Here is a 22791-nt window from a genome sequence, read left to right as displayed (position 1 = left end):
GCGTGTGTGGAGGAGGCGGCGGCTCAGTTAGAGGCACCTGTCAATACAGTGTAATCTAATATGAGCCGGCTCGTCAGCTGCATTGTCCTCTGAAACTCAGATTAAAGGTGAAATCCAGAATAAACATCCTGTAAACATGAGCATAGCTCAGCTTTCTCCTTTCCTGTGCTTGATATGCTACATGCTAACTCGTCTGTTCGCACATATCACATGGTTAAAAGGTGTCACACGTCTTTAAGTTGGCGAGCTAACAAGCTAACCAATCTACCTTATTTTCCGGACTATAGAGTGCACCTGACTATAAGCCGCACCTGAATATAAGCCGCCGATATCCAGGTTGAGAAATGAGATATTTACCAGATACACAGAAAGATTTTGTACCGTAAATGTTTGTATATATTCCCTGAGCTGATTGTTTCCGAACAGTGCCTGTAACACGTCAGTAAAAGGTCTCACCATGGATTCGTTAACGCCAAGCTCACGTGCAGCAGCTCTGTTTCCTTCCTGGATAGCCAGATCGACGGCCTTCAACTTAAAAGCTGCGTCATACGAACTTCTTCGTGTGCTTTCCATGACGAGGGGGTGAAAATAATTCGCTGTCAATAATTTGTCGTGCGTGTTGTGTTCAAATCAATAGAAAAGCCACATCTTTGTATAAGCCGCATGGTTCAAAGCGTGGGAACAAAGCAGCAGCTTATAGTCCGGAAAATACGGTAATATTAGGAGCACACTGGGTAAGCAGCTAATATTATAGCAGTGGTAGCTCAGTCCATAGAGGCTGGGCTTGTGAACTGGAAGGGTGGCTGGTTTAAGTCCAGTATGGACCAAAATATGGAAGGTGGACTGGTAGCTGGAGAGGTGCCAAGGTGCCCTTGAGCAAGGCACCGAACCCCCCCCAACTGTTGACTGCGGCATATGATTGGAGAACAGAGTGAAAGGGGGCGGGACCCTTTAATGTTACATAAGCTTGTTATTAATGTTTGTTGTGCTGTTTCCAGGACTGATGGCTCCAGAGTGACATGCCATGGCTTTAATGATCCCCCCGGTGAAACTGAAATGGCTGGAGCACCTGAACAGCTCATGGATCACAGAGGACAGCGAGTCCATCGCCACGCGGGAGGGAGTTTCGGTGCTCTACTCGAAGCTGCTGGCCAACAAAGAGGCCGTGCTGCTTCCCCAGCAGGTGCTGTGTCTGAAGGGCCCCCAGCTTCCAGACTTTGAGCGCGAGTCCCTCTCCAGTGATGAGCAGGAGCACTACCTGGATGCTCTCCTCAGCAGCCAGCTGGCCTTGGCCAAGATGGTCTGCTCCGACTCGCCGTTCGCAGCCGCCCTGCGCAAACGCGTGCTGGTGCTGCAGCGCATCTTCTACGCGCTCTCCAACAAGTACCACGACAAGGGGAAGGTGAAGCAGCAGCAGCACTCACCGGAGAACAACTCGGGCTCAGCTGACTTGCACTCCGTCAGCGAGCGGCCTCGCTCCAGCACCGACGCCCTCATCGAGATGGGCGTCCGCACGGGCCTCAGTCTCCTGTTCGCCTTGCTGCGCCAGAGCTGGATGATGCCGCCTCCACCCGGCCCCGGCGGAGGTCCCGGAGGCAACATAAACTTGTGCAACGACGTCATTCACACAGCGATCGACGTGGTCAGCTCGCTGCCGCCTCTCTCTCTGGCCAACGAGAGCAAGATCCCGCCGATGGGCCTGGACTGCCTGGCCCAGGTCACCACCTTCCTGAAGGGAGTGACCATGCCGAACTCCGGGGCGGATATTTTAGGGCGGCGGCTGGCCTCAGAGCTCCTGCTCGGGCTGGCCTCGCAGAGAGGCTCCCTGCGCTACCTGCTGGAGTGGATAGAGATGGCGTTGGCTGCATCAGCCGTGGTCAGCACGATGGAGGAGAACAAGGTGCTAACAAACCAGGAGGGGCTCATCGGCTACGACTGTTTCATGAACATCCTCATGCAGATGAGACGCTCTCTGGTGAGTAAACCTCAACGACACTGGCCAATCAGACGTTACAGAAACATCTTACGTCTTCTTAGACGACTCTGAGCTGTCAGGAGGGATTAAAAATGCGTCACAGCTTCTGTGGAAGATTAAATTAGACATTCATCTAACAGATTTGATCTCATATGGTAGCTGGGAATTTAGGGTATATTCCGTCAGGATCCAGGACTGCAGTTCACTTGCAGCATTGTCCCCAAAAATACGCAACGGCGGAGAAATCGATCCAACTTTTGTAACGGTGCTTTCACACCAGTGCTGTTTGGTGCGGTTTAAACGGACCAGTGTTCGTTTCCTCGTAGTCCGGCTCAGGTGTGAAAGCTCACCTCAACTCTGGTGTGGACCAAACAAGAGAACTCAGGTCCGCCTGAACACGTGGGTCTCGGTCCGCTTGCAAGTGAACCCTGGTGCTACTGCCCCCAAAAGAGCAGCTGTTGTAACTGCATGACATTGAAGTGAACCAAACCAAATGAAGGTGTGAAATTGTTCGGCATTCCCCCGCCCAATCGAACCGAGTCCTGGTGTCCTGTTGTGAAAGCAACATTAGATCGCAGCCTGACGTCACGCTGCAGCCAATCAGACACTCAGACCAGTCAAACCACCACATTCATCTAAACTCTGATACTCGACCTGTCGTGTTCTGACTTTGTTAATTTCAGAAGCAGCTTCTAAATCTGAGTTTGACTGAAATTTATGCTGAAAAATAGAAACATGAGGAAATTTTATTTGGTTTGTGTTGAGCGACACAGACAGTGAATGAGAGTGAGCGAGTCTTTCTCTCTTTGGTCTGAGAGTAACGTTGATTCTTTGATTGGTTTGAATATTAATTTATGTGTGTTCATGTCACAGGGATCCTCAGCTGATCGCAGCCAGTGGCGAGAGCCCACACGGACGTCTGACGGCCTGTGCTCGCTGTACGAGGCGGCACTCTGTCTTTTCGAGGAAGTAAGAAAATAACGAACATTCATGAGAGTGAATAGTGATTCTTTGAGATCTGTGCACAAACCTGTCGTACGAGTTCCTGGAAATCTCAGATTGCTGCAGCTGTCACCTTTCACCCAGAGGGGTAAATATGAAAATGTACTTATGTCTTTAACCATGTCCTTGTTTTTTTCCAGGTGTGTCGAATGGCGTCCGACTACTCCCGCACCTGCGTCAGCCCGGATAGCATTCAGACCGGCGAGGCGCCCGTCGTGTCCGAGACCTGCGAGGTTTACGTGTGGGGCAGCAACAGCAGCCACCAGCTGGTGGAGGGCACGCAGGAGAAGATCCTGCAGCCGAAGCTGGCCGCCAGCTTCGCCGACGCACAGACAGTAAGAGTTCACACGTCTGCAACATGTCAGGAGTCAAACAACATGCCTGTTAGTCAACTGATGAGCTTAATGACGGCACAGTGACTTTGCAACATCTGTCCAGAGACTACAGATAAAAATTAGACTCCTGGCTGCATCCATCAGCCTTTGACGATCACTGAAGTTGTGTGCACTGTCCAGCTTGATGCTGGCTAGTTGTTGTAGTTAGGGGATCCAGGACTCCATAAACTTCTCTTGTAGGCCAATAATCCTCAGATACTTCCATCAACCTCGATTTTCATAATCCTGAAGACGTTCTGTCTTAGGTGAGCTAATTTTTCATCCATCATAGGCAGCAATATTTGATTTGCCTCTATTCCTTTTGTCAAACTCTAATCAGGTTCCACTCCTGCATTAACTGCCAGTGTAGCATCGTTGTCTTGAGGGGAAGCTGCGGGACATGATGATGATGCATTCAACAGAAAACTCCAGCTGTGACAAGCTGTATTTGTTAGATAACCTGAGACTCTTTTTCTGTTAGGACAGAGAGGAAGCTCCGTCATGGAGATAACGGACAGTCAGAAATCGAATAATTCACAATGTTTCACAGCTGCAGAGATTTTATTGTTCCTCTGTCTCTGAGCGTCACGTCTTTGTACAGAATCAGGAAGTCTCGGAGATCAAGGGGTGTTTTTGTGGAGTGAAATGTGCTGACTGGAGGGAAAAAACTCAACGAATATGCAGGAAATTCACTCAGTGACTCTTGGTCGACGGTGTGTCAGAACCTCTTCCTCGTTTCTCTTGCAGATCGAAGCGGGTCAGTACTGCACCTTCGTGATCTCCTCCGACGGCTCCGTCCGGGCCTGCGGGAAGGGCAGCTACGGCCGCCTCGGCCTCGGCGACTCCAACAACCAGTCGACGCTCAAGAAGCTGACCTTCGAACCCCACCGCGCCATCAAGAAAGTGTCGTCGTCCAAAGGCTCCGACGGCCACACGCTGGCCTTCACGACGGAGGGTGAGGTGTTCAGCTGGGGTGACGGTGATTATGGCAAACTCGGTCACGGGAACAGCTCGACACAGAAATACCCAAAACTTATCCAGGGGCCACTGCAGGGGAAGGTAGGGTGTCACCCAGTATTCACCCAGTACAACCTCTTTCCCTCCTTCACTCGGTGATTGATTGCAGTAATTGTGTGTGTACTTGTGTGTTTACTGTCATTATTAAAGTGTGGTGACCTCTCATTGTGTGTCAGGTGGTGGTGTGTGTGTCTGCTGGCTACAGACACAGTGCTGCAGTCAGCGAGGACGGAGAGCTGTACACCTGGGGCGAAGGAGACTTTGGACGATTAGGTGAGTCTCTTAAATCTACACCTGTACGTTTAAACACCTCCCAGTGCTGCTGTCAAACGTCAGCGAACTGACAAACTGACTGTTGATTTTGTAACACGAATATATCTAATAGAGTTTGTGGCAGACTGTTTAGCAACTTGGATAAATACAGATGCATATCATCAGCGTATAGTGATACTTTATGTTCAGATTTCTTCCTACACGTACTTTTAATTGAAATATAATCGCGTAGTGTAATTGCCAAAGCAGATAGGAGGGGAGATTAAAGAGCAGCTTCGCCTGGGTCCACGATAGAGTGACAAGAAGGAGGATATTATTCATACATCTGTAGAAAATTGGACTGAGAAGAGAAAGAAAATGATTTAGAGATATTGTCACGTGTTTTATTACCTGATATCAATGTTTTATATATTTGAAATATCACAGTTAGGGTCATCATGCCTCTCATGGTTACACACTGTAAATAAAACAATGATTTTAGGTGTTTTAATGTGCGTCAGATGTCCATGTTGACTCTAACTAAAGTAACTAGAGTAACTCTCTAACTCGTCATGGTGTTTTATGTATTCCACGAGTAAACAGCCTGACCCTCTTTCATTGTTTTGGATCACAGGTCACGGTGACAGCAACAGCCGAAACATTCCTACGCTGGTCAAAGACATCAGCAACGTGGGAGAGGTGTCATGTGGGAGCTCGCACACTATCGCCCTGTCGAAGGATGGACGCACCGTGTGGTCCTTTGGAGGAGGAGACAACGGTGTGTAAACCTTCACCGTGACTGACTGTGAACTGAAATATTAATCTTTTGAGTATACAGAGTCGAGCATGTCAGTGTGTCAGTCACAGCTCGTACTGTAAATGAAGCCGCCTAAAGGAAAAGCGTGTTCTGTCCTGCAGGGAAACTGGGTCACGGTGATACTAATCGAGTCTACAAACCAAAAGTGGTGGAGGCCCTACAGGGGATGTTCATCAGGAAAGTGTGTGCAGGAAGCCAGTCGTCTCTTGCCTTAACCTCCACTGGACAGGTAGGACAGAAGACACGCTGTGTGGTTTACTGAGGAACAAGTGGAGCCTTAAATCTCTTCAACTTTTGTCCCAAATAAGGAATTTCATGCTGCTGTTTACACGTTCTTTCAACAGCTGTTTGTTATGTAACAAAGCTCTTCTTTCACGGCTTCTCCTCAGAGACAGAGTCTCTCTGTTAAAACAATCTGCAGCATGAAGTTCAGAAATGATCTGCTAACGTTGATTCTCTTGTTTTTAGGTGTACGCGTGGGGCTGTGGTGCTTGCCTCGGGTGTGGCTCCTCCGAGGCCACGGCGCTCAGACCCAAACTAATCGAGGAGCTCGCCACCACCAGGGTGGTGGACATCTCCATCGGGGACAGTCACTGTCTGGCCTTATCACATGGTAGATGTCTCTTCACTCCTTCTCTCACAGCTCCTCTGTAGATGGTTAACTGTAAACGGGTGGTTATTCTGCAGACACTGTCAGATTGTGTTTGCCCAGCGTGATGTAACAGCAAATACATAAAACCAAGTTTGTTTAAGATAATTCTGAACATCCTGTTTCAGCTCAGTGCAGCTCAAACACTCCCTCATTATTTATTCACTGCCGCAGACAATGAAGTGTACGCGTGGGGCAACAACTCCATGGGCCAGTGTGGACAGGGGAACTCCACGGGGCCCATCACCAAGCCCAAGAAGGTCGTTGGCCTGGACGGAGTCGCAATTCAGCAGATCTCAGCCGGTACCTCCCACAGCCTGGCGTGGACGGCCCTCCCCAGAGACAGGTCAGCTACCGTCAGAGTAAATACACCAGTGACTCCAGTGACCCGAGTTATAAAGGAGGAGTTCACATCGCGGGGAGGGGGGGCGGCTGATGTCACAACATCTCTGCAGATTGCATAACATAAGTCGAAGGTCCGTGACGACACGTGAAACGTACAGCAGCGTGTTACAGAGTAACTATACAGACCGCGTGGAGCACGCCGTGCGTGTGTCATCATTTTAGATCCAAGTGAGGCGTTTGTGTCTTTCTTTGACAGTTACTGCGAGATGAGATGAACGTATAAAAGTTTTCTGGCTGAAGAAGCAAAAAAGATGCTTTTATTTGATCCACAAACTGCATATACATATTTATAGACACAGTAAAAGAGTGATAGGATCGATAAAATCTACTTATTTTATCACCAACGCCTACACGCGTAACATTTATTTTTACATACACAGTTTACAGGAAATGAAGTCTGCATTATTCAGCCCTTCATCATAAAAGCATGAGAGTATTTATAGAAGGAGCAGCTGCCTGCTGAGAGTCGACCACTAAATGAAATAGAATAAATCATGAGGAGCGAGGCTCGTTCTGCGAGAACCGTCGTGTAATCTCCAAAGTTTAAATAAAAAACAACCCCGATGATGTCAGCAGGGTTGTCACAGTTTGAGCTTTAAGACTTTCCAGCAGAACGCCCGTGTTACAAACGTAACGGGCAGTCAGTCTGTAGAAGAGTGAAAACATGTTTTCCATCCGTAAAAATGCTGATTGGTCTGAACCCGCTGTGCTCGGACACATGATCGGATAATTTTGCGACCTCACAAGATCACACCGTTATCATGGGCCTTATTAAATGACTGCAGAGCTGCTTTAAGGGCCAAACTATCAGTTCATGGCACGATCCATGAGTGTGAGTTTGAGCGGTCGTCTAAAGAAATATGTTTTATCCACAACGCGGTGTCCGTCCACAGTATTTATAGCCAGCGCAGTCTTTCCAGATTCATCTCTCCCCTTTCCACTCGAGCACCTATGAAGCACTGCAGCACTCGTTAATCTGTCTTCTTCCCCCTTCGGCTCTCCAGGCAAGTGGTGGCTTGGCACCGGCCCTACTGTGTCGACCTCGAAGAAAGCACCTTCTCCCACCTGCGCTCCTTCCTCGAGCGTTACTGTGACGGCATCAACAGTGAAGTTCCTCCTCTCCCGTTCCCTTCGTCCAGGTGAGTACGCTCCGTCACAGCTGTGTAAACCACACGTCTGTCTCCTGTTCAGGTGTCATCAGTTATTTCTCTGTGTATTTTCAGGGAGCATCATAACTTCCTCAAGCTGTGCCTTCGGCTTCTGTCCAATCATCTGGCTCTGGCTCTGGCCGGGGGCGTGGCCACCAGTATCTTAGGCCGGCAGGCCAGACCGCTGAGGAACCTGCTCTTCAGACTGATGGACTCCTCGGTGCCAGACGAGATTCAGGAGGTGAGACTAAAGATTCACTGTTACACAAACATACACTACGTTTACATTTAGTCAGAGGGACTTACAGTGTGACAGGGACATGTTAATCCAGGTCCAGTTGTAGAAGGGGGACAGCTCTATCACGTCCAGTTGTTGGTAGTGTTGTAGAGGAGGTCCTCTCTGAAGAGCTGGAGGTCTTCAGGAGGTTTGTGAAGGTAGAGAGGGAACTGCTAGGACGTTCCACCAACGGGGAACAACAGACGAGAAAAGTCTGGATTGCTCTGATCTAGTCAGGAGATGACCACAGCCTGTATCAGGAGTTGGGTAGCATGTTGAGTCAGGTAACACGTGATGTTTCTGATGTTGTGAAGTGCAACTGAGGCAACGTGACCAGAAAAGGTTAGTCCTGAGATACTCCTGAGATTCTCGCTGAGAGACGAGGAGTCAGTTTTGATGCTGATGTTCAACAAACCATGATCATTATGTTCTTGTAAATATAATTTAAATAAATATTTCAAGCTTTTTCTGTAATTATAAAACTGTCACTGAATCATCACTCTTCTTGTTTTTGAATCGCCATCAAACATTTTTGTGACACCTTGAAACATCTTGTTCTTTTTGTTGACCAGCAGAGACGAAACAAGTCATTTCTTCAGATGTCAAACAGGTTCTGAGTCAGTTACATCACCTGAGGCGGTGACAGTATGCAGGTGGAGGTGGTGACAGTATGCAGGTGGAGGTGGTGACAGTATGCGGGTGTGTGTTTGTCCCATCAGGCGGTGATCGAGACTCTGTCCGTGGGGGCGACCATGCTGCTGCCACCGCTGAGAGAGAGGATGGAGCTGCTTCACTCGCTGCTGCCTCAGGGCCCTGACAGATGGGAGAGTCTCTCCAAAGGACAGGTAACCCCAAACACACCTGAACCACCAGCCTGTGGTGAACCATGTAGGGACTCTTCTGCACATGCACAACGGTTGGAAAGGCTGAAAACACTTTCATGTAGCAAGCAGCGGCAGTTTTTTCTTATTCCTTTAAAGTCATTGTTGCACATTAAATCAGGTCACCTCCGGGCTAAAGGCACTGATATAGATCAGTGTATCTAAGGTGTGTGTACATTAACCAATGCATCATTTGTGTCGGCTGTGTAGGCTGAAAGATTTCCAAAGCGAGGTCAGGTCAGTGATGGATGACCAATGCAGCTTTAACAACGTGAGCTGCTGGTTAATGCGTCATTTTGTTTGTTTGGTTGTGTGGGCAGAGTAAAAAGCCTGTTGGAGTCCTCTGTGGTCTCTTTCACCCACAACGATTTGACCAATCTTCCTCAAATGCATTTCAACAATAGGAAATCAGTCTACAGGGACTCTGTGTTCCCGGCCTTAATGCCTGCCTGGCATTTCAGCATTAAAATGTCTCAGTTCTATTGACCTGAACAATGGAGGCGGCTGCTTTCCAGGAACTGTTTCAAATGTTAATTTTTGTGGACTTAAAAAAAAAGATCCGAGGCTTTAAATGGTTATCAACTTGTCCTTAAAAAGACGAGTTTGACCTTTTGGGAAATTCATATCTGGAGTTTGATCAGGATCGAAACCACTCTCATGTCTGTATGTGTGGTTCCCACGGGTCCTTGAAATCCCTGAAAGTTTATGAATATGAAGGATAAAATTAAGGCCCTGGAAGATTTTAAAAATAGACATGAATAAGTCGTTGAGAGTGCTTGAATTTATATATTTTGTTCAAGAATAGGCTGGAGACAGTAAACTGCCTCGTGGCGTCCCACAGGGCTCCGTTTTGGGTCCCCTATGAGTTTCTTTATACTTCCATTGATCGTAAACAGATTCAATTTTGCATATAATTTCTTTGCAGACGATATCCAACTCTACCCCTCAATCAAACCTAGTGTGGCTTTAAGTTATGAAGGCTTGTGCTATCATTAATTGGAGGCAGAAACCTTTTTACAGCTCGATGCTGATGAGGTTTGGTTGTTTCCGCTCTCTTTATGCAAAGTGTCAGATCTCTGTCCTCCGCTGCTGACTGACTAATATCTGATCAATCCTCCCATGACCAGATCTTTTTCACTTTTTCTGTAGTTTTAACAGCTGAACTAGAGATTATCGTATATGACTTTATCTCATTTCTCAGTGCCTATTGCAAGTCACTTAGCCCGTCTGCAGACAATCCAGATCCCTGCCTCACACTAAGTCTAATATATAACCTCATATCACCCCTTTACTTCGATCTCTTTACCCTCTCCTTGTTGCATTGAGGATCCAGTTTAAAGTGCAGGGCGCTGCACGGCTCCCTTCTGTTTATGAGGCTGAACTACTGCACCCACAGCTCGCTCTCTAAGGTCAAATGTGTTAAATCTTAAGGCACTCGCCTCAAGACAAGTGTTAACGAGCTTTTGAGACGGAGGAACATAGACTCCTTTACGTGCTGCTGATACTTCGTCTTTGAAAGAGTTTTTATTATTTTATGAAGACAGGACTTCTTTCTTGTTTGTTGTGTTTTTGCCTTTTATAGCAATTTGTTGCTTTTATCTGTGAAAAGAAATATACAATTAAATTTGACTTACCTATGATTTAAATTCTCCTGTAGTTAACCTTCATCAATGTCTAAAACTATGCCGCGATGTGTCCTTTTAGGGGAATTAGGCCTGGAAATGCCTTGAAAAGTCCTTGAGTTTGATGTTTAAGGAGGCATGGAAACTGACATCAGCCTACCAGCAGCTCTGACGCTCGTTTTTTAGCTTAGCTTTGTCGTGTTACGGGTTGCAGTTTGATATTTGATGGACAGATTTAAGCAGATGAATCAGGGAATTTTCCCAAATGTCACTGTTTCTTTAACAGGATTACAAAGTGTAACCATCTGTCACTGAAGGCCTGATTTCCCGTACGTTGGCCTTATTTGCTGGATAATGTGGTGACTGACCTCAGCACAAACCCACAGAAACAACAGGTTTAATATAAAGTACAGTTTTTAGTGAAATGTGTGTGTGTGTCACAGAGGATGCAGCTCGACATCATCCTGACCAGCCTTCAGGACCACACCCACGTGGCCTCGCTCCTCGGATACAGCTCTCCCGCTGACGGCCCCGAGGGCCTTCCTTCCGGTACAGGCTTCACGGCCTCCCCGGACCCGACGTACAGCGCCACAGCGGGCCACCCCGACACCCACCTGGCTGAGATCCTCATGAAGACACTGCTCAGGAACCTGGGCTTTTACACCGTGAGTACGATGTTCGGTAAAGCTCCATCGTCACAGAGCACAGAGTTTGCTCATATTGATCTCGGGGCGCGTTGCTCAATAACAAACCGTTTATTTGAGATCATCCTGATCTCTTTAGGATTGACAGAGGCAGGCGTTACACAGGAAGGAAGTCAGTGAAGTCGACATATTGAGCAGCGCCGTTACACTCCACCGTCTCTCCACCGCCCTGCCTGCTCTCAGCGTTCGAGTGCTGGAGGCAGAGCATGAGTCATATATAATCCTTTGTTATCATCACCTGCTGCCTTTTTTCCTGGCACAGCAGCAGCTTGTTCCTGCTTCGCTCTGTAAAGGCGGCGTTTCATTGATTGCAGCACACACACACACACACACACAGGCTGTGATTATGCAGGTCTGAGCAGTGAATGATGATGAGACTGCGAGGCTTTCTGCATTTGAGTCACTTCTTTTGGATTCGTGCTGCATTTTTTTCCTTTTTTCCGCTCGTGTCTGCGGCTTTGTTCTCTGTTCAGAGTGAAATTCAATAAAAAATAGTAACTCTTTGAATAAATTCTATTTCTGTCGTCTAAATCTGAATCCAGATAACACTACGGGTGAAAGAAAGTGAATGAATCTGTGTATCTCATGAGGAAAGTCTTGATATTCTGAGACTCTGTTTGTGGTCCAACATGTCGTATTAATAGAAGCTGTGAAACGATGTGATGTGAAAGTAGATCTAAAAATAAACATTTTAAAAAAGATAAATTATTAGTTTTAACACGGAGGTCATTGGGGGCACGGATGATTGCTGCCATCAACATTTGAAAACCATGAAAAGAAGCCGGGTCAGATGCGTCAGTCTGCACAGAGAAGATTGAACTGACAGGAAGTCGCAAAAGAGAATCCAGTCGATTTTCAAAATAAAACACGCTGCGCAAACCTCTGATCAGTGTGCGTCCATGTACGAAGGCTCGGTCTGTGCTATAGGTGCCCAGGGTTTGATTCCAGCCTTTGCTGCGTAATGTCTCTCTCTCTCTCTCTCTCTTAATCCTCGCTTTCCTGTCACTCTTCAGATTTCTCAAATAATCAAATAAATCAATCGAATAAAGCTCGAAAAAGCCAAAAAACATCTTTTAAAAAACCCCAACAGAAACAGACAAAAAGGGAAGTCATTTAAATCCGCAGCTTATTTACATATTTAGAAGTTTGTAAACCAGAAAAATCTGAGCAAGTTAACAAAGTCTGAAGTTAGCAGTCAGGACCAAACTGTCTTTCTATCTCACAGTTCTACCTTTTAAATCTGCACATGAATATTAACTAAATGAACTCTGAATGTCTCTTGTGAAATCTGTGACCTCAGCAGTTAATCATGTTTGATGTGTGTGTGTGTGTGTCGTGCAGGATCAGGCATTTGGCGAGCTGGAGAAGAACAGCGATAAGCTGCAGCAGGGCACGTCCGCCTCGGACAGCAGCCAACCAGCTCACCTCCACCAGCTCCTGTGCTCGCTGCAGAAGCAGCTGTTAGCATACTGCCACATCAACTCCGTCACCGAGGTACAGACGCTCGTCTGTCTCCTGAACTCTCTCTGAGGTTTTATTACAGAGGGGAGAAAAACAACATTTACACAATAAAAGTCCTTATGTTGTTGTTTAGCCTTTAACCTTGTTGGTGAGGTGCCATTAGTATCATATGACTGATGCCTGCTTGCAACACCGGTTACGACATCGTGTTTCGGTTTGGATTACGCAAAAGTTAAAAGGCAGGCGCCCCATGATGTTTAATGTGATTAAGTTATTTACTTTTTATTGCACGTCTAACAGGACTCACATGGCGTCGATAATGAGGTGTAAAACAACATTAAACTGTTTATCTTGACTGAAAACACTGCAGCTTTAAATCCTGATGCCTGGAGTGAAGAAACTCAGAGTGTTTGCAGCTTTTCTGAGACGATTCTTCAGTTCAGTTACATAAATATACATTTTCAGAATGTTTCTGTTGCTTAATTGTTGGTGAAATGTTGAATTTTAAACCACAGTCTTCCTGTTGTTCCCTGCAGAACTCCAGCAGCGTGGCGTTACTCCACAAACATCTGCAGCTCCTGCTGCCTCACGCCACAGATATCTTCTCCCGCTCGGCCACTTTGATAAAAGAGAGTTCCTGGAACGGCAGCATACGAGAGAAGCTACAAGGTGAAGAGGATCGATGAAGCTCTGACCCTCTTATCCTCCTCGTGTTTCCTTCATCCCTCTCACCATAAAACGCTCTCATCATCTAGTGTCTGCACGGCGCATTCACTATTCCCCATACTTATTATTATTATTATGTATCCCAGGCACTCCTCCCTCAGTTTTTGGTCGCACAGACACAAATAAGGTATCAAAACGTCCGGCTCAGCCGGGAATGGTGTGCTGTGACTTTTCTAAGAGTTTCACCAAACGGTTTTGCCAAAAATCTCCAAAAAACCACGTCAGCATTTTCAATGGGTGTGTATTGGTAGAATGTTCCAGAGCTAGAGTGGAGAGGGAGGGAAACATTTGTCAAAAAATACATTTGCAAACGGCTCTCGTGGCCACAAATGTCACTCTACAGAAATCATTTCTACATAAGACGTAGGAAAATTCGTGGGCTACGCAGCGATATCACTGCTGAAGCTGTCAGACTTATAGTTTGGTGGGAGACGCACTGATGCGCCAGGATCACCCACCGACAGCCCCATCTACTCCCATGTAAACTGGAGAGGAGAGATTTCCCAAAGGAGCACGGGGCACCTGTTCTTTCTCTCTCTCCCCAGGTCACATTTTTTAACTTCACACACTGAAATTCAGCATTCACATGGTCGACAAGATGAGGATGCTCACGGTCATTTGGGCTTTTTGATACCACCTACCGTTTGGCATTAGTGTCCACTAGTTGGAGGGGCTTCATTTAGAGATTTTCTGTGTCTCTCAGCAGTCACTCACACACAGACAGAGCACAGCTGCAGTTAATTGCTCTGACCTGCAGCTGACCCTGGTTGCTCGGCAACCTCAAGCTGCCTTTGACTGACTTCATTGAAGTCTCTGTGCTGCTGCAGTGTCAATAATAATGTATGGGCACGACATTTTATAGTCTGTTACATCACGTGGTACTCATCATGTCTCTATCGCCCTCAGATGTGATCTACGTGTCCGCGGCAGGCAGCATGCTGTGTCAGATAATCAACTCCTTGCTGCTGCTGCCGGTGTCGGTGGCGAGGCCTCTGCTGAGCCACCTGCTGGACCTGCTGCCTCCTCTGGACCGCCTCAACAGACTGCTGCCTGCAGCCTCTCCTCTGGAGGACCAGGAGCTGCAGTGGCCTCTTCATGGTGAGCATGAGACAAGACGACGGACAACGATCTGGACTTTACCTCAAACTCCCATCAGTTTTCTTCAGCGTCCTTTTCTAACTCTCCAGGTATGTCCGACTTTGCCGAACCGTCTTCGGGAATGTCCCTGCCGCCGCCGGCACTCTCCTGGGTGTGGCTCGTGGATCTGGAGAGGACGGTCGCCCTGCTGGTCGGCCGTTGCCTCGGCGGGATGCTGCAGGGAGCTCCCACCTCTCTGGAGGAACAGGATACTGCTTACTGGCTCAAAACGCCGCTCTTCAGCAACGGCTTGGAGATGGACATCCCACAGCTGGGTAAGGAGCTGTGATGGTGTGATTTAAATACCTGCAGGATGTTTTGTACCGAGTCCTGAAAGGATAACTTTGATATTTTTCAACCTTATTTTCTCATATTTTTGTGTCAGAGTGACAAATGTGGAGACAGTTTTTCAATTTGATCCAACCTGCAGCCATTAAAAGTTCTTGTTTATGCCTGAGTTCTTTGACAGCATGCAGGATTCATGACTGCAGGCTGCTCTCACTCAATACTGAACTTACACAATACTCAGGCCCTGTCAGTTCACATGTTTATTCATCGGTCTTATTTCTGATGAATGTTTGTTCACTCGTGTCCTTCAGACACCTGCATCAGCTCGTTACTGGAAGCAGCTCTGTCCGGTAATGAAGAGCAGAAGCCCTTCGAGTGCACGCTGCGCCCCGACCTGAGCGTCTTGGTGGATTTGGCTCTGAGCACCTCTAAAGAACCCGCCAACAGTCTCTGGATCAACATGCAGGACTACGCCATCAGCAAAGGTCTGCCCGATGAATCGTATTGTCTCCATGCTCGAGGCATTAATCTTCAGACATGACATGATGGTACGGTGTGCTGACTGACTCTGTGTTCTGTTGCAGACTGGGACAACGCGTCTCTCAGTAATGAGTCTCTGTTGGACACCGTGTCCAGGTTTGTGCTGGCAGCCTTACTGAAGCACACAGGGCTGCTGGGCCAAGGCTGCGGAGAGGGCAGGTACTGTAACTGATGAAAGGTTTGCACGCTGCCTTATCAGTCCGGCCTGAATTAAACAACACGTCATGAGTATATTTTTATTTTCCCGTCAGGTACCAACCGTCCAAGTCTCTGTCGGAGGTCTATCGCAGCGTTTATAAGGTCCGAAACCGCCTGCTGGCCTGTAAGAACATGGACTTCATCCAGACGAGGTCGTCTTCTCGTGAGAGGAGGGTGAGTGAAGAGCTTCATTATTCCCTCATTTGCATTAATGTTCTCTCTCTCTAATTAGATTCTTCACTCACGTCCGTCGTTTCAGATCTCAGACAATCAGGACTCTCTGGACATGGACCCACAGGAGCACTCCTTCACACGCACCATCGACGAGGAGGCCGAGCTGGAAGAGAGAGCTGACCGCGAGAGAGAAGAAGGTCACCAGGAGCAAGACGACGAAGAGGAGGACCGCGAGCACGAAGTGATGACGGCTGGAAGTGAGTCCACCGGCCTCCGGCATCGTGTCTTTATAATTTGAGCGAGCTCGTCACGAATGTTTAATTTGATTTGATTAGTTTTTTTTATATGCCGACCGACTGATCCTCCTGCTGTCTGCGAGCCGTCTCTTTCTTTTAAGTTTTACGGTACGCTACAGGTGCTCCATGCATGCAGTGACTGAACGTCACATGCGTGCTGTGCAGCCAAGCAGGGAGTGGTGGGGGTCTGAGTCTTTATTGATATTACAGCGCTAAATTTGGCTGAATTACAGAAGCTATACGTGGTAACATGAAGAGCCGTTTGGGAGCTAAAAGAGCCGACTACGTTTACGTTAGAACACCTTCAAATATTCAACGTTCCTCTGTTACAGATGTTAAAATCTTTCAGACTCGTCCAACATGTGAGATGAAAGATGATCTTTTGTCTGTCCTCTGTGGTTCATTCTGCGTCTCTTCAGACAAAAAAAGTGACGTGTTAGTTCATTCTAGGGATGCACCGAAAATTCGGCCACCGAAAAATGGTAAGTAAGGCCGAATAGTGGCGTGATGCAATTGATGCAATGAAACAACGTGCGAGGTGATCTGGCCACGGTTGCTGATTCTTTTCTCATTCACACACAATAAACCCACGATGCAGGATATAGGAAATACATCATACACTGCTCTTTAGAGGAGCTATAAACTTCTCTCTAAACTACGGTTTCTCACACATGTGAGGTGCGTTCAGTGACCGTCGGAATGACTATGATGCGTTCATGAACGTGGGAAAAATGAAATATGATAAAACTAAATAGTATTTCTTTCAAGAACAAATTAACAGTGATTAAAACAACACAGGCTTTCTAACAGTATAAATGAAATAATAATTATACTAACTGGAAATTCTACTGGAATATTTGAAGGATATTAAATAAACATTTACTTTCTTTGAAAAAACATGTCTACACATTTATTCTAGGCCATTTGTGCAATAGTAAAAAAAAATAGTGAAAAATTTAACAACCGCATTTCATATTCGGTATTCGGCCAACCATTTAATTTTTATTCGGTTTCGGTTTCGGACGAAATTTTTCATTTCGGTGCATCCCTAGTTGATTCACAGATGTTGAATGATAAAATAAGTTCTCCGTCACAGTTACATCGCGCTCTGATGAACGACCAGCAGCTTTTTGACGTGTTGCGTTGGCATGTGCTTTGTGATGAACGTCACACGCTGGTGAGTGTGTTAGAGCCGGTGTGGCTGCTGCTCGTCCTCTAACCCTGCATCTTGTTTTGTGTGTGTGTGTGTGTGCGTGTGTGTGTGTGCACAACACAGAAATATTTCAATGTTTCCTCTCAGCACGGGAGGTAGCTCGCAGTCGGGACAGAGAGCGGGCCAGCAGCAGCACCGGACTGGGCTCCAGCTCCGTGTCCAGGACCGGAGGAGGAGGTGGAGGAGGAGGTGCAGAGGACGACACCATCCTGTCTCAGGAGGGGAGGAGAGGCAGCTCGGGTCTCCCGGAGGGTCAGGACCTGTACACGGCAGCCTGTAACTCCGTGATCCACCGCTGTGCCCTGCTGCTGCTCGGGGTGAGCCCGGTGCTGGGAGAGCTGAGCAAGCAGAACCAGGAGGAGGGTCAGACCCAGTCAGCCACCGGGACGCAGGAGTGTCTGAGCTTCATGACCAGGTCAGACCACAGACCACCTCCACACTGTCACTAAAGACTGTTGAGCAGTCTGTTCAGTCTTAGGATGTCGCTTTAAGCTCGCTCTGCATCTTTCACAACCGTAACACTGATTAAACTTGCAAACTCAGACTGTCTCATATCGGCTCTGCACTACAGATTTAGTCTCCTGTCTGTAACACTGGAAACATCACAGCTACAGAAACTTTTCCACAGTGTTCAGACTTTATGGAGAGTGTGTCGAGTTCAGTCTGACCCTCAGATATAACGAGACGATAAAATAACAATAAAAAATCAAATTTAATTGGACTGAATGTTTTTTTTAAGACACTCCTGAATCTTGTTCTTTAATGTTTGACTAACAGGAAAGTTTATTAGTCTCACTACATCAGCCAACATTAACTTGGAAACAATACAAACACTAAAACGTGTCCAGATCTGTGGAGAGACTGCAAACCTTCAGATCTTCTATTGATGCAAACAGTTTATTGTCATTATGCAGTGCATAACAACATTTAAGTGCCGTTTTCAGTGCAGTAAGTATAAAACATAGAACTTTAAAAGCAGCTTTAAAAACATGGAAAAGTTAAATAACAGCACATATGTACAGTTTGTACAGAGCACCAGTCCATGAGTTATTTCTTGTGGTCATTCAGGGCAGTGATCAGCTGTTTTTTAGTCTTTTTAATGTCCTCTACCGTCTGCCTGAGGGTCCGGGCTGGGACGGGTCCTAGATGATCTTCTGGGCTCTTTTGAGGCAGTGGGAAATGTAAAGTTCTTCCAGGGAATGAGTTTTACAGTTTATCTCCACGTCTACCTGTGTGAAGGTGTGTTCTGACAGACTTCAGGAGGTCACCTGTAAATTCTTAACCTACTTTCTTTGCACTCGTTTCAACACGTTTCACCTGCAGCACCGTGAACCTGATGGCGTCAGCTCGTGTTTAGTCGCTTTAATAAACCTGTGTGGCTGCCAAGCAGTGAATTAGTGAAGCGTCGGGCATTGTTATGACTTTGTGTGTCATCTTTGGGGGGGGTGCATCTTTGTTTAGCTGAGTTATATTTACGAGGTGTTGCGTTGGCGTGACACAGATGATTAACGTGCCTCCGCGATGTGTTTGCAGGAGCGAGAGTCTGAGCGCAGAGAGCCGCTCGGTGCAGAGCAGCCCGAGTTACAGGCTGATGAAGTCCAGGAGCGAGTCTGACCTCTCCCAGCCCGAGTCAGATGAAGAGGGCTACACTCTGGTACAACACACACTCTCTCTCACACACACTGTGCGTACATGTTCCTGTGTTCACGAGCTGCATACCAAGAGAAGAGCGTCACACAGCTACATCAGTCTCTGCTTTCTGTTTCAGAGTGGACGGAGAAACGTCGACCTGGACTTGGCGTTCTCTCACAAAAAGCGAGGTAAAGATCGGCTGCAGACAGCTCTGTCTCATGTTGTCGGTCTGTCGTTGTCGTCAATCACACGTTCCTCTTGTCTCTCTGTCTTTTGATTCCTGTGTCGATAGTTTATTTGCTTCTTTTGGGGCAGTTGAGCCCCAAACACAAGAGGAGCTCCAAGCAAGTAAACGATGGCATGTTTCTTCCTCTTGTTAGCTCACACACCTCCATGACTGCCATTCATCTCCCCATGATGAGGGCCGTGTAAGCTAGAGAACATCCAGACGTGCCCGTTGTACAAATAACGGTTCATTCTTCTGCTTTGAATGATCGTTACTTTGCACAATGACGGCGTGTGAAGAGTTTTTATCGAGTTACCAAAGACGGCGCTGACACTCTGACGTCAGTCTGTCAGCCCTGGTCATTTCACGTCTTGACTGCAGCATTTTCTCCGCAGCGGGTGTGGAAACCCAGCGTGTCCATTCTAGATGAATTCATAAAGGCTAATGAAGGCTTGTGCCTGCATGAAGAATCAGCATTTGGCCATTTGACGATCCCGTCTAGAGAAATAATGCATTGCACTGCACAGCTCTTAAGTGCTTTAAAAGCAGCTCAGTCCATCCATCAGAAGAGTGTCGTCGTGCATTTATGCATCTGAAAGGCTTCCTCTCTCGCTCTCCTCAGGTTTACTTCACAGCTCCCCGGACTCCCTGGCCGAGTCCTGGTTCCGGGCCAAACTGAGCCGCCAGAGGAGCTACAGCTCGGCGTACTCGTACGAGGAGTCTGACCTGGACCTGAGCCGCTCAATGGGCATCCACGCTCTCATCGACAACATGGTCAGCTTCATCAGCGGAGACGTGGGTCTGGCTCCGGCCTTCAAGGAGCCGGAAGAGAGTATGTCCACCAGCCCACAGGCCACGATCCTGGCCATGGAGCAGCAGCAGAGCCGGGCTGAGGTGAGGGACCGAAAACAAAACACTTTTATTGATATCATGAAGAAACTTTATCAGACAGATGAAAAATATTCTCTGCACAGAGCTGACAGGAAGTCCGAAACAGAAAAGCCATCGAGAATCCGGGCGATTTTCAAAATAAACACCCCGTCCAAACCCCTGACACAGACACAAAGACACATATTTTCATATTTAGAAAAGAAAAAAATAACAAATCTGAAGTTTGGAGGGAAAAACTTGATGGAGTTTAAAACTGCCCGCTGTAATTTCTGAGTTAGGCTGGATTCAGACGGAGGTTTTTCCATTCATTTGAGACGGGGTGGTCCGTTTCACGGGTGTCAGCGAAAATCCATGCCGGCGTGCGGGAGAGAGGTTGATCCAGATCCAATTTTTGGGAAAACTGAGCCCGACGTCAAACCTCCACAGCCTGAACTGTCTCTGAATCTAAACTCTGATACTCGACCTGTGTGTGTCCTGACTTTTATTTCATGAAGCAGATTCTAAATCTGACACTGACTTCATAGAGACACGAAGTAGTTTAATTTCATTTGTGTCGCGCACAACCCCAGCTACGCCTGGCTGCTACATCGGTCTTAAACGATGAAGCTGAAAATGTTCAGGACGTTTGTTTTAGTCAAGAATCCAAAATGAAAAGACCAAAACTAAGAGAGCACGAGTCGGTCTCGTAAACTTTGACTCCTCTTTTCTGTCTGCAGACACAAATCTTTAATAACACAAACATATTAAAACAGATGAGATGTTTCTCAAACATTTACTGTCTTTTTGGGGGATTTGGTGCCAATAAAAATATCAAATATCAGCAGACGTATCCATTAAACCAAAACCTTGAAAATAGCATCACATTGTTTGCAACAGCGGAGCCAGAAATCTGAGTAAAAACAGTCTGCGAGCTCTTCTTCTGTTCCAACGTCCACTCCACTTCTGGGATGTTTTTTTATGTCCAGCTGCGGTTGGAGGCGCTCCATCAGATTGTGGTGTTGATCTCCGGCATGGAGGAGAAGGGCAGCCAGCCCGGCAACGCAGATCGTTTCAGCAGCGCCTTCCAGTCGTCCTCCCTGCTCACCTCCGTCAGGCTGCAGTTCCTGGCCGGTTGTTTCGGCCTTGGCACCGTCGGCACCGGGGGGCTGAAGAGGGAGAGCGTGCAGCTGCATCACTATCAGGTACGAGGCTGCTGTTATCCAGCCTGTCGACAAACACCGACAGTTTGAACCGTCCTCACACACCGCTGCGTGTTTTATCTTGGCAGGACGGCGTCAAAGCGGCGAAGAGGAGCATCCAGATGGAAATCCAGACGGCTGTTCATAAAATCTACCAGCAGCTGTCGGTCACTCTGGAGAGGGCGCTGCAGGCAAACAAGCACCACATAGGTAACACAGCTTCACCTCGCGTGATCTGACAGCTTTCAGAACAGGTTGAGCTGCTTCGCCTCCTCTCATGCCTCCATCTCTCTTGCTTCTCCACCCCCAGAAGCCCAGCAGCGCCTCCTGCTGGTCACCGTGTTCGCCCTGAGCGTTCGCTACCAGCCGGTGGACGTCTCCTTGGCCATCTCCAGCGGACTCCTCAACGTGCTGTCCCAGCTCTGTGGGACGGAAACCATGCTGGGCCAGCCGCTCCAGCTGCTGCAGAAACCCGGAGTGTCCCAGCTCAGCACCGCCCTCAAGGTGGCCTCCACCCGCCTGCTGCAGATCCTGGCCATCAGCACTGGGTAAGAGCTGCAGGAGGTTTAAAACTGGAGGAGAGGAAGTGTTTTGTGTTTGTAAACCTGATCATTTGAGTTGCTGTGTTTCTTTGGATTTGCAGGACGTACGCAGACAAGCTGAGTCCAAAGGTGGTCCAATCACTGCTGGACCTGCTGTGCAGTCAGCTGAAGAACCTTCTGTCTCAGGCCGGAGTGAGTCTGCTGTCCTCTGGAAACGACCAAGAAGACAACAAACACGAGGACGGCGCCGACTCTGAGAAGAAAGACTTCAGAGGTGATGAAGGACGTTTAGTTCAGTCGGGACACCGTGTCGTCCCTCGTCCCTTTGATGAAACTCTTAAAGGTTTCCACACACGTGTGTCACATTCGCTCCACAAACAAGACGCACACGTTTACCTCCCGTGTCGGTGAGCCTGTGTGCCTTGTTGTAGCCTCCCTGCTTTGAAAGTCTCTGTTCTCGAAGTTAATGTCTGATCGCTGATTAGTGTGTCAATAAACAACCGAAGCAGCGGGCGGGAGTTCACAGCACGAGCAAACACTTGAAGACAGTTTGTGCTCCATGAATTATAATTTGCAATCTGTGTTTTGTTTTCCAGCTTTGATCCGGAAGCAGCACACCGCCGAGCTTCACCTCGGAGACTTCCTCGTCTTCCTCCGGAGAGTCGTGTCCTCCAAGGCCATCCAGTCCAAGATGGCGTCCCCTAAGTGGACTGAAGTGCTGCTCAACATCGCCGCTCAGAAGTGCTGCTCAGGTAAGACAGCGCTCAGGTGAATGTGAATTCACTGAGACGTGGCTGAGACATTAACTCTCTGTGGATGTGATTGCAGGTGTCCCTCTGGTGGGAAACTTGAGGACTCGGCTCCTCGCTCTCCACGTGTTGGAGGCCGTCCTCCCCGCCTGTGAGGCCAACATGGAGGACGACCAGATGACACAGGTACACCTTTATTTTATTAGTTAGCTTCGTTTAGCTCCTCCTCCAGACCGCCGTCAGTCTGTGAGCTCACATTTGTTCTGTTACAGGTCGTGGAGCGGCTCTTCTCTCTGCTGTCTGACTGCATGTGGGAGGCTCCCATCGCTCAGGCCAAACACTCGATCCAGATCAAAGAGAAGGTTCACGAACTCAAACTCCAGGTGTGCAACCGACCGCCCTCCATCTCCTCCATCT

The 22791-nt window shown here is 47.7% G+C and overlaps 1 protein-coding gene across 5 annotated transcripts in view; it reads left to right on the top strand.

The window, feature by feature from the left end:
- herc1 (HECT and RLD domain containing E3 ubiquitin protein ligase family member 1) overlaps window positions 1-22791 on the top strand; it is a 49500-nt gene that overhangs the window by 3057 nt on the left and 23652 nt on the right. For 4 of the 5 annotated variants that reach the window (XM_027281475.1, XM_027281473.1, XM_027281476.1 and 1 more), the window contains exons 2-33: window positions 999-1975; window positions 2849-2944; window positions 3118-3312; window positions 4099-4410; window positions 4545-4641; window positions 5255-5398; window positions 5539-5666; window positions 5906-6050; window positions 6261-6432; window positions 7496-7630; window positions 7715-7880; window positions 8636-8761; window positions 10863-11084; window positions 12465-12617; window positions 13121-13253; window positions 14217-14408; window positions 14498-14722; window positions 15047-15220; window positions 15320-15434; window positions 15527-15647; window positions 15733-15904; window positions 17220-17571; window positions 18690-18810; window positions 18925-18976; window positions 19637-19908; window positions 20871-21086; window positions 21173-21293; window positions 21394-21631; window positions 21727-21899; window positions 22222-22377; window positions 22454-22560; window positions 22647-22757. In XM_027281475.1, coding sequence (XP_027137276.1) covers window positions 1025-1975; window positions 2849-2944; window positions 3118-3312; window positions 4099-4410; window positions 4545-4641; window positions 5255-5398; window positions 5539-5666; window positions 5906-6050; window positions 6261-6432; window positions 7496-7630; window positions 7715-7880; window positions 8636-8761; window positions 10863-11084; window positions 12465-12617; window positions 13121-13253; window positions 14217-14408; window positions 14498-14722; window positions 15047-15220; window positions 15320-15434; window positions 15527-15647; window positions 15733-15904; window positions 17220-17571; window positions 18690-18810; window positions 18925-18976; window positions 19637-19908; window positions 20871-21086; window positions 21173-21293; window positions 21394-21631; window positions 21727-21899; window positions 22222-22377; window positions 22454-22560; window positions 22647-22757 — 6093 coding nt within the window. In that variant the 5' untranslated portion in view covers window positions 999-1024. The remainder of the gene's footprint in view (window positions 1-998; window positions 1976-2848; window positions 2945-3117; window positions 3313-4098; window positions 4411-4544; window positions 4642-5254; window positions 5399-5538; window positions 5667-5905; window positions 6051-6260; window positions 6433-7495; window positions 7631-7714; window positions 7881-8635; window positions 8762-10862; window positions 11085-12464; window positions 12618-13120; window positions 13254-14216; window positions 14409-14497; window positions 14723-15046; window positions 15221-15319; window positions 15435-15526; window positions 15648-15732; window positions 15905-17219; window positions 17572-18689; window positions 18811-18924; window positions 18977-19636; window positions 19909-20870; window positions 21087-21172; window positions 21294-21393; window positions 21632-21726; window positions 21900-22221; window positions 22378-22453; window positions 22561-22646; window positions 22758-22791) is intronic. The other variant, XM_027281474.1, reaches the window with a different exon arrangement.

This window comes from Larimichthys crocea, chromosome VIII, assembly GCF_000972845.2.
Source record: "Larimichthys crocea isolate SSNF chromosome VIII, L_crocea_2.0, whole genome shotgun sequence".
NCBI lineage: Eukaryota > Metazoa > Chordata > Actinopteri > Sciaenidae > Larimichthys > Larimichthys crocea.
The sequence above is the reverse complement of the archived record's forward strand: the minus strand, read 5'-3'. Positions and strand labels throughout refer to the sequence as shown.